At 41.0% G+C, this 12040-nt stretch overlaps 1 protein-coding gene across 1 annotated transcript; it reads left to right on the top strand.

Moving 5' to 3' along the window:
* Positions 1-4409: 4409 nt before the first annotated feature.
* On the top strand, positions 4410-7207 carry insl3 (insulin-like 3 (Leydig cell)). Its single transcript, XM_021614230.2, has 2 exons — positions 4410-4596; positions 6203-7207. Exons 1-2 carry the CDS (start codon positions 4410-4412, stop codon positions 6490-6492), a joined length of 477 nt encoding a protein of 158 aa, XP_021469905.2. The 3' UTR covers positions 6493-7207.
* The last annotated feature ends 4833 nt before the right edge of the window (positions 7208-12040 follow it).

Genomic DNA, 12040 nt, shown 5'->3' with positions numbered 1-12040 from the left:
TATTTTTTACTATTTTCTACATTGTAGAATAATAGTGAAGACATCAACAATATGAAATAACACATATGGAATCATGTAGTAAATAAATGTTTGAAATTCTTCAAAGTAGCCACCTTGCCTTGATGACATTCTCTCAACCAGCTTCATTAGGTAGTCACCTGGAATGCATTTCAATTAACAGGTGTGCCTTGTTAAAAGTTAATTTGTGAATTTTTTTGTGTTGTGACAAGGTAGGGTTGGTATACAGAAGAGGGCTCTATTTGATAAAAGACGTAACAGACACATCTCAACATCAACTGTTCAGAGGAGACTGCGTGAATCAGGCCTTCATGGTCGAATTGCGGCAAAGAAACCACTACTAAAGTACACCAATAAGAAGAATAGACTTGCTCGGGCCAAGAAACACGAACAATGGACATTAGACCGGTGGAAATCTGTCCTTTTGTCTGATGAGTCCAAATTTGAGATTTTTGGTTCCAACCACCGTGTTTTTGTGAGACGCAGAGTAGGTGAATAGCTGATCTCCGCATGTATGGTTCCCACCATGAAGCATGGAGGAGGAGGTGTGATGGTGTAGAGGTGCTTTGCTGTTGACACTGTCTGTGCTTTATTTAGAATTCAAGGCACAGTTAACCAGCATGGCTACCTACCACAGCATGCTGCAGTGATACGCCACCCCATCTGGTTAGTGGGACTATCATTTGTTTTCCCACAGGACAATTAACCAAAACACACCTCCAGGCTGTCTAAGGGCTGGAGTGCTGCATCAGATGACCTGGTCTCCATCTGGCCTCCACAATCACCTGACCTCAACCCAAATGAGTGAAGAAAAAGCAGCCAAAGTGCTCAGCATATGTGGGAACTCCTTCAAGACTGTTGGAAAATAATTCCTCATGAAGCTGGTTGAGAGAATGCCAAGAGTGTGCAAAGCTGTCATCAAGGCAAATTATGGCTACTTTGAAGAAGCTCAAATCTCAAATATATTTAGAATTTTTTAAAACACTTTTTTGGTTACTACATGATTCCATACGTGTTATTTCATAGTTTTGATGTCTTCACAATTTTTCGACAATGTAGAAAATAGTCAAAATAAAGAATAACCCTTGAATGAGTAGATGTGTCCTAACTTTTGACTGGTACTGTATACAATTTATTATATATTTTGTACACATATTTAACCAATGTTTGGGGTAGGTACAAAACTACCATCATACCTTCATTCATTTTTTAAAAACCGGTACCGCTTTCCATAGAGGAATAATAGTTTGTAGGTCAAACCGTTCTGATGCTACAGACGTTTTCGTGAGTAGACTGATGTCCGAGATGTCTCATGGTCTGACAAACGCTGCTCTAGCTCTGACACCTTACCCAGCATACCTCTAGCATTAACTGACATAGTTTTATGGGGATTTTTTAATTATGTAACTTAAATTGTGCGTCAATCGACTCTAGGGGGTTAACTATAAAATGTTACCACAACCAGTTAATCAGTGATAAAGTGGAAGGATGAACTGCAAAAAACAACTGCACATCTGTGTGGAAAATAATAATACATGTTTGATTTAAATTAAAATCAAAACAACTTTTTGCTCTACATTGGTAAAACGTATTTGACAATATTTAAATCTATATTCAAGGTTGAAATGTGTGTCTCACACAACTACAGACAGAATATTAAGCTATAAGTGACAAATTGAAACGTTGTGCTGTCACGACCTCTACCGAAGGTAACACCTCTCCCTGTTCCGGCGGCGCTCGGAGGTCGGCGTCGCCGGTTTACTAGCCGCCACCGATCCCTTTTCTGTTTGTTTTGTCTGTGATTCTTTTCACACCTGGTTTAATTTGCGTTATTTCTATGTGTATATAGGGTACCTGTTGCCTGCCTTAGTTCGTGCGGGATTAGATTTGTGTGTATTGCGCTCGATTGTATTTGATGTTTGTTGTTTTCACTATTACGCACGTGTATGTAAAGTGTCGGAACTGTGTTTGTTCCGCCGTGTGTTTGCACGAGTTTCTGAGTATTCGAGAGCGTAGTTTTTGGATTTTCGTCTTTGTTCTTTTTGTATTGGTGGACTATATTATTAAATACGCACGTTATCACATGTGCGCTCCCTGATATGACATTAATTGAAATCATAATTATTTCAGATATAATAGAATGTGATTGATAAACATAAGGTTATTTCACTTTCCCAGCTGTCCACCTTGACAATACCCCGTCAGAAGAAGCGTAGGTTGATTTTGGCAATCATGCGCTTCACTCTGAAATGGCCAAGATGCATCTCGGTCAGCACAGCCTCCTTCTCCTCCTTAGTAAAAAAAACATCTTCCTGTGTGGCTGGCCATCCTTCCCTTGTAGGTACATGATTGCCTAACAAGTTGGAAGAGAAGAGTTGTTGAAATACTCAAGTCTCAGTACATTTGCACTGCTGTCTTTCTTTGTCTCTCTCTGTCTCTCTTCCCACCTCTCTCTCCTTCTCTCACTTTCTTTCTCACCCCCTCGCCTCAGCAGCCTCCACTGAACTGTGTGTATAGCTAACAACATATAGATTACCAACTAACTAGTTGGAAAATGGTTGTGCATAGCTTAATCTGTCCAATTATCTAATAGAAGTTAACTGCTTGTGAATTTCTCTGAATGTTGCGCCTCTTGTCGAGATCAGTGGTGCCTTCATAGTACTTCGCCTGGTTGGAAAGATACAAGAAAATCTCCTCGAGGGATGCCATTGAAGTGCAAGCCACATACAAACAGAAAGCTACAATAACAGTTACAGTAGCTAGCTAATGTTAGCTAAATAAAACTGTTAGCTGGTCGACTAGGCAGGCTGAGGTAAATAAGTACAGTAGCTAGCAACGACAATCTATTGTCATGAATCTTGCCCTGGAATGACAACTGAAAGATTTCTGCTAGATGGCCAATTTGCAAATTCAAAATGGACTATATTGTAAAAATTCATGAAAACAAAAATGAGCTGTTTTGGTCTTAATTTAAGGTTAGGGTTATGCATTAGGGTAAGCAGTGTGGTGAAGGTTAGGTTTAAAATCAGATTTTATGACTTTGTGGCTGTGCCAGCTAGTGAACAGTCTGCAGAGCTGCCTCCAGAACAAGATTCATGACGAAAAATGCCAACCTGCATGTTCAACATCAATTAAAGCGAGAAGCCAGTCGCCTGGCGGTGTCTTCTAGCGTCAACCTGGAGCCAAGTAGGGAAAGACAGGGAATGCACCCAAGGCTACACACACACACACACACACACACACACACACACACACACACACACACACACACACACACACACACAGAAAGGAGTCCGTGTGACGGCTGTGACTCCACCATGGGACTCCTTGATATTGCTATTCTAGATATGATGCACTTTGAATTTTATTGTCTGCATATTTTATTTTAAGGCGAACAAAACAAGATGTAACTGAAGCTCAATGCCAAGTACCGCATAATGTCCGTATTCAACAAATGTTTGAAATATGAAGCTGTGGTATGAATGCGCATGGTAAGTCATTATCCTTGACTTTGTTTTGCACCTGCATCCTGATTTTATTAGCTCCCCTTCTTCTAGATAAGTCCAGACACATAGCCACAGTTGGTAAATAACACTTCTCAAAGAAAGTATGCAAACTAATCACAGAAAATACATACACATATCAACATTTTCAAATAATAAAAAATAAAAAGTCCCTAAATGTGAAGATTTACGGAGTAAGTTATGCGCCAAGTTTTTTCACAGTAGAGGCTCATCAGGGTTAGATAATGAAATATTTCATAATGGTAGGATACAACACGGCAACTTCATTGTCCATATGTTACAGAGAACAATGGAAATGAGTCTTCCACCCACTCTCTTTTTCTCAGCGCCTGGCCCAGGATTCAAACCAGCCACCTTTCAGCCACAGGTCCAACTCCTTAGCCACTGGGCTACCTATAACAAAAATCAGATGTATTATCCATCAGGTCAATATATGGATCACCCTATGGTTTTGGGGCCATAAGAGGCTTTTCTTGAATATGAGTAAACTTAATCTTTATAATGAAAAGGAAAAACAATTTCAGATCACCTGGAAGTATTCATTTTCCTATACTTGCACCACTAACCTCAGTTCATAAACCCCATGCTATAGATCACCATTTGACATGTATTTATCTCAAATGAGAGTTCCAGCCTTGAGGGGAACTCTCTTTGACATGTAGTGATCTCAAGATCAGGACATCCTTTTCCTTGGCCAAGGGCGAATGGCTCCTTATGAGAATCCCAGGCCTGGCATAGACAGCAGGGCACTATATAAGGCTCTAGGAAGCTCTCACAAGCATCACATCCCTCCTCATCGTACCATACCTGCTGCATCGATTTGCTGTTTGTGTGATTTACTTGGGCGCAAACATCCTCATCAACATCATGGATGCTAAGTGTCTTGTGTCTCTTGTGGTAGTTCTCATGGTTGGGGTGTATGGGACCCACGGGCAGGATGCCAGGGTGAAGCTGTGTGGGAGAGAGTTTATCCGTATGGTAGTCACATCATGTGGGAGCTCCAGACTGAGGCGCTCCACTCCGACGCTTGGACAACACCCCGTCAACCACCACAGTGAGTACAACTCTCAAGGACCTAATAGCTTGTTTTCATACGTTTATTATGCTGCTGTTTGTGCCGGAGTTGAGTTTAGTTGAATCCGAAAGGCATACATGTATTTTTTATACTGAAACGCATCCAGCTGGGTACACACGGGTTGAATCAACATTGTTTCCACGTCATTTCAAAGAATGACGTGGGATAGACATTCAATTGACGTCTGTGCCCAGTGGGACGAGAATGGAGGTTGGAGGTAAATGGAATCCTCTTCTCAAACAAGCTGACATCCAAAGCACGAAGTATATGAGGACAGAGTTGGAGAACCCCTCCCGAGAACCCTTACGGGAGTTGTAGAATTGAGCATTTTTCAATCACCTGGAACAGAGCCATAATCATCATTATTTTTTTCTGCATAGGTTATCTCAGCATATCTTCTTCACCTGTCCCAGTGTCATTTTAATGAGGGTGTCCTTCTGACTGTAAATCACACATCTCAATATACAGCAATAACATGCCTAATATATTATATACACGTTACAAAACAGTACATGGGATCATAACACATATCATCAATACAGGCACATATCATGGAGTCATAATTCATACAATAATATCATGATATTTAAACACTTAGCGTGCCAGATTACATTTAAAACAAGCATTTTTTCTGCATATCTAAGCTTACCTCTTGAGCTGTCTGTATCCTCCTGACTGGTGGTTCTTTTTTCAAGAAACTAAATATGTTTACTCTGTATCTCTGCAAAATCTGGTTAAATGATTTAAAGGAATGTAAGTCTTAATCAGTACATTTAGTAATTGGTTGCTAAAGTCTAGCAACCTTCCAACAGATAGCTAAGATAGTTAGACAATCTACTCTAATTTGATTGATAGCCTGAAAGGGCTTGTTAGAAGGTCGGGAGATTGGGAACCTATCTGGCTAGCTAGCTAAAGCCAACTTTATAGGTGGTAGCATTTCAGAGAAACAAAGAAACATTTTTGTTTTATTTATTCATCAAGAAGGAATGAATAGGCTACATAGCTTGATCAAATTTATTTACAAACATACCTCCTGCGAGTGCTACCCATCACTGACTACTAAAATCAAATCAAACCCTGTGTGTCACTCTTAACTCTTTTTCTTGCTCTGTGGTGCACCTTCGTAGTAACCACTTACTAGGGAGAGTAGGGGGTTCCAGCCAGAGTGCCCCCTCCACAAAATACCACTGACAGATATTTTTATAAACAATTTTGATAACACTTGGGCTTAGAAATTAAGTTTAGTAACTCATTTAACATCTACAAAATGTCAAAACAGGACAAATCCTGAGTGGCGCAGCAGTCTAAGTATCTCAGTGCTGGAGGCATCACTACAGACCCTGGTTCCATTCCAGGCTGTATCACAACCGGTCGTGATTGCGAGTCCCGGGTTTAGCAGGAGTAGGCTGCATTGTAAATAAGAATGTATTCTTAACAGACTTGCCCAGTTAAATAAATGTTAAATAAAAATAACAAATTCAATTCTGAGGGGGCATGTGCTCTTGTGCCCCCTATAGGCATGACACCTCTGCTGACATCTGCCTACATTGTGAATGATGCCTAATTCTGTTTTTTCCTTCTACAGGGGTAATTCTGGATTGGCTGAACAGCAATCAGTTTTCCAACCTGAGGACTTCAGAGACTGGTGAAGATGTGGTGAAACAGCAAGATGACCAGGACTCCACAGAGAGTATGACAGAAGACCAGCAGACCCATCCAGGGTTTCCCAGCACACCGCAGGTCCAGGGGGACATGGAGCCTTCAACCGTCCCTCTGGGGTACACCGTGTCCTCCCGTACCCGCCGAGACGTGGGGCCTGCTGGGGTGTGCTGCCGATCCGGCTGCACCATGAGCGAGCTGGTCCAGTATTGCTAAGCTAAAGCTAATGGTAGGCTAATGCTAGGCAAGAATAACATTTCACAAGGAATTGTTGGTCAGCCATTGCTTGGTTAGCCATTGGAATGACGGAATAGGTTAAAATCAGGTTTATTTACATTCGTTGGGATGTTTGAAGGGCCATTTTGCAGTTGCCAAACCTTTGCATTAGAGCTAATGCAGTTAGTTCTACAGAAATGTTCATGTTGTTTTCTTGATATCATGAATTGTGTTTTAATCTAATCATTAGAGTATTGTTGTGGAAGGATTTGTGTAATGATAAAATCAAGACGGAAAGAATGTTGTCGAAAGAGGCTTTATTTATCATAATAATAATTTGTATTATTTATCACATTAATATTATACTTGATTCTCACCTGCACAATGAAGGACAACAATGAATGCCAAATGAGAGTTGTCAAGAAACCTTCCTGTTCATCTTGAAACACAATGTAATAAAGCTTTTGAAGATCATCGGTGAGTGGAGGTTACTTAACAGTTGTCTGTCTTTTGCAAACCATGCTTTTCTGACTTCAAACAGGGACAATAACCCCTCACTTCTCCACAATGTGTTGCGAGCTCCATGCCATGTTGAAAGTGCTTTGAAACCTATAGCGACATGTGCTATACAGTAGAAATGCAATCGATCCATGGTGTCATAGAGAAGGCATCACCCCCACAGAGCATCCCCCTCTAGTAAAGATCAAATTATCCGCCTGCCCTCTCACTCCACTTGAAACCATTTCCATTCTCATTACAATCTTCATCAGTGTACATCATGGAAAAAGGCAGAGAAAATCCCTTCAAACGTCTGTATGGCAGTAGCCAGATTACAGCTCCCAAATCATACTCGGTCTGAATAGACACGAAATCCAGTTGACGCTCTCTGATAAGGATGAATCGGATTGGGCCAAGTGCTCCAACGAAGACACCATAACACAAATCCCTTTAACCGCTTCAGCTCCGCACAGTGTGTGTTTGGGGGGGGGGGGGGGGGGGGGTGTCCTGCTAATATCCCATCAGATATGATAAGCACTACAGATGCCACTATATAGTGGAACATTTAGCCTGTAGAATAGGGGCTAATATATGGTTACTGTAGTGTTATGTCAGCTCAGATGGTGTTAGCCAATTTGAATGAAAATAAAATGTGTTGAAATTATATTACAGAATGCATAATACTTTTGTATGAAATGTATAGAAAACATTATTTGGAAAAAATAAATCTCTTTATAAAACCATTTTTTTTGTTTGTTTTATTGTGACACCTGGTGATTACCTGTATTTCACCAGCAGAGTAGCATTTCAGGGGTTAATGGCAACATGGTGCCGGTCACTAATTAACAGGTGGAACTGGCAGTGATAGACACCAGGCAGGCCTAGAGATACAGTTTTCAACCATGCCAATCGTATCCTTTCATTTGTATCTTGCTGTATCCTTTCATTTTGGCCAAATTTATTGGCTAATTTGAGCTAAAAAATGTATAATCACCTGTGGATTTTGTTCAATATCTCCAATTCCATTGCATTACACCAATGCTGCCCAAATGCTCTGTCTATATGCGAATACGCATCGCTTGCAATACAGTTTTGGAAACATTTGGAACTTAACGTTCATGTGAGCAAGAAATACTATTTTTAATATAAAAGATAAACTTACTGTTTGCAGTTTAGCAAAGTTGCACCAGGCAAGGTTTCAAAAACCGTAACGCTAGCGAGGATTTAATAGCGTTTCTAAACGTTAAAACATAGCGTTGGGATTGTAGTTCACATTAGCCAGATGTGGTCCGTATCAACTGAGAACCCAAGGGGGAAGGCTATAAAGGCGTCCCATACATAGAACTTGGCTAGGCGAAGCGAACGTCAGTGCTCGCAGACTCCCTAAAGACCCGAAAACGCAATATCACCGTTGTTTGTCCTTCTTGAGCCACCTTTGCAACAAGATAGCCAGTAACACTTCTTCAAAATAGTCTGAATTAATCTAAGATAAATCAAGAAATCTGGATTTAATTTTGGCGGTTTTAGTCGCGCAATTGTACATCTAGCTAAACTGTTTGGTGCAGTGAAAAAATGTGGATGAAAACTAGTTACCACAGCCACAAAGTGGCTAAACCCCACCTATTCTACAATTTATCTTCTCTCATTGTTGAATGACAGCAAACACTTCATTGAAGAATCCCGTCCATAGTTCCCACCCCTACTGTTGACCAATCACTGACGAAGCGGTGTAGACATCGGCTGCCGAACTTCGACTTGCCTTAAAGACATTTTTTATGTGCACAAAGCTGTTATGTGGGCAGGCCTGCCGGTTTTGACTAGATGGAGTACAGCAGAAGTGACTCGTAGCAAGTTAGGAGAACTCATGCAGCAGTTTAGGACAATTAATGCATCAGGTTATGAGAATTAGATTAAGGTTAGAGAAAGGGTTAGGGTTAGCTAGAATGTACAACAATTCAATTCTGCCGGATTATTGGGAAACAAGTTGGAGCCTACCTGTATACAGAGAAATAGGAATGGTGTATTTATGTAGGCACTAACTAGGCCATGGTTTGTTGGACAACGCTTACTGGATAAACGCTGAAAATAAGGTCTGTGGTAAACACAGGCTTAGGAGTACGTTTGGGTTAGGGTTATCTTCATCAGCAGACATCCCTTTTTGCGAATTTTGAAGCATTTACGTAATTAAAAAAAGCACATAAAAGGCTTCATAACTCCTAAAGGTCATGTTAACTGACTGATATGATCTCATAGAACAAAACATATAAGATCTCCTAAGCCTGTGTTAACCTCCGACCTTATTTTCGGCGTTCATCCCAAAAGCATTTTCCTTTCTTTGCTCATAGGAATGGCTAAATGAAGCAGAGGTGAATCATTTCCGTTTTTTAAGACTACAAACTGGCGAGCTCTATTTTGGTGTGTGTTAGAAGTGGCTATATGGAAAAATACGGATGGTTGGTTTCCTGGCTTAAAACCAGGGGATAGTTGTTAAAAGGGGCAGCAGGTAGCCCAGTGGCTAACGTGTTGGGCCAGTAACTGAAAGGTTGCTAGATCGAATCCCTGAGCTGACAAGGTAAAAATCTGTCATTCTGCCCCTGAACAAGGCACTGTTCCTAGGCTGTCACTGTAAATGAGAATTTGTTCTTAACTGACTTGCCTAGTTAAATAAATAAAACACATCTCATTTTACTTTCACCTCCCGTAGTAGGTTATTGACTCACTGAATTTATCCATCCCAATAAGCCTAATATCGAATGATCACCGTTCACATTGATTGCCCACAGTTGCGGTTCAAATTGCACATTGACTTTTGAAGGTGCCCTATAAATTCTGTGATGAACCAAAATTGTATAGGGGTGCACATGTTTATATTTCAACACTAATGGGGGTGCCTCTGGGGGGTAACCAGCAATTCTTTAAATTGAACCCTATATATTAGGCCTACTGCATTTCCTGCAAGGTTGATTAACGTGAGAGAGAAACAAATATATTGAGAATTTCTTGTCATGTCCGGAAATGAGTGATATTAAATGGGATTAACCGTCCACAACCAATACTGGTTGGGTTGGCTCATGGCTAGAAGGTATCCAGTTTTTGTCAAATTAACGTCAGATTTCTTTCACGTTAATTTGACAAACGCTGTATCTCTTCTAGCCGTGACCATTGGGGTTGGAAAGGCAAGTAGTGTGTTTGCAGTGTGTTGTCGACCACCAGAGGGCATCAGATATCTATTGTATATGAACATTGCGTTGTCTGCATTTCACTATTATAGTTGCTCTTATTTGACCAAATAGTGAGTGACTGAGAACCACTGATTTGCCAGATATTGAGCTCATTCTGTCACTTCTATATCTAATTGCTACCAATGTCCGCCCTGTCTATAGTTTGTTTCTACAATCCATATAACAGTGCCATTTACCTTTAGATACTTGATCTCTTCCTGATAAAATCTCCAATCAGATTGTAAGATAATCATCAGTATAGCCAGTAATTATTCATAATGAACACAACATTAAATAGCTTTTGATAAGATTCGTCACAGTCATAGACTGTTGTCTCTGCTACCGCACGGCAAGCGGTATCGGAGAGCCAAGTCAGCCAAATGGCCACCGGATTATTTCCATTGAAACCTCCCACCCACCCTTTATTTTTTACACTGCTGCCACTTGCTGATTATTATCTATGCATAGTCACTTCACCCCTACAAATTACCTCGACTAACCTGTACCCCCGCACATTGACTCGGTGCCGGTATCCCCTGTAAATAGTCTCGTTATTGTTATTTTATTGTGTTACTTAATTAATTTATTTTTTACTTTAGTTTATTCGGTAAATATTTTCTTAACTCTTTATTGAACTGCACTTTTGGTTAAGGGCTTGTATAATGAATAATTTCACTGTAAGGTCTACTACACATGTTGTATTCGGTGCATGTGACAAATAAAGTTTGATTTGATTTAGACGACTACCTCTGTACACTCTTACTCTTGAGAGACACACTGAAGGTTCTAAACTTGCAATGGTAATGAATGGAAACTCTCTATAACGCTGCCCAAGTTTTAGAGTTGAAGAAGGCTGCATTAGAGAATAGCACCTTCTCCTAGTGCCCAGTCTATCACACACACACACACACACACACACACACACACACACACACACACACACACACACACACACACACACACACACACACACACACACACACACACACACACACACACACACACACACACACACACACACACACACACGAGCCAGGAGAGTACGTTGGAATGGCGGGTGTCGATTTTCATGTAAATGAAATGACTCACAGGACTCAGGTTTCCAACAGTAAAAGTGTCTTGGTTAGAAACGTTAGAAGTGTGTGTGTGTGTGTGTGTGTGTGTGTGTCTGCCTAGGTATACATGTAGAGTATGTGCAAGCATGTTGGAATGCATGTATGGGTACACAAAGTGTACTAAATTTATCTCTCCTCTCTCTACCTGGGCTCTGTGTTCGGTGGTGACTGTTAAAAGACATGACCAGTGACAGCTGCAGCAGGAACATCCTGTGATCATGCCTCCCTAGGGAATCTCTTCCTCAGGTGCAGAACAGCAGACTGGGACAGTTTTACCTGCAGCCCTGTCTCAGGCTGTTTTGATATGCACTGATGACTGGAGGTGCTAGGACTGTGTTATCTGTGCCTTATATAACGCCTAATAAACACTAGAAGTTGAAAACATCTTTGGCGCATATCATACGAATGGGTCTTTTTAGGATCTTTTTTTTTTGCCCAGCATCGGGTTAGTCTTTCAAGAGGCCTAAAAAGGTGAAACACGTCATAGGACGCAAGATGAAACCATTGCTACGGTGTCCATATTAGGGCTGCCGCAGTCTGAGACGGACTTGGTGTCATGCAAGACGAGTATCTTAGAATCGGAAGGACGTGACAATGAAATTATCAAGTGGATGACGGTGCCCACTAGTTTACAGGATGGCCTCTGGTGAGTGATGGTGGGCTCTGGCTGGTCATGACACGTCGTGATCACAGGAAGGTAACAGTGGCCTTGTT

This window comes from Oncorhynchus mykiss, chromosome 8 (genome assembly GCF_013265735.2).
Source record: "Oncorhynchus mykiss isolate Arlee chromosome 8, USDA_OmykA_1.1, whole genome shotgun sequence".
Taxonomy (NCBI): domain Eukaryota; kingdom Metazoa; phylum Chordata; class Actinopteri; order Salmoniformes; family Salmonidae; genus Oncorhynchus; species Oncorhynchus mykiss.
The sequence above is the reverse complement of the archived record's forward strand: the minus strand, read 5'-3'. Positions and strand labels throughout refer to the sequence as shown.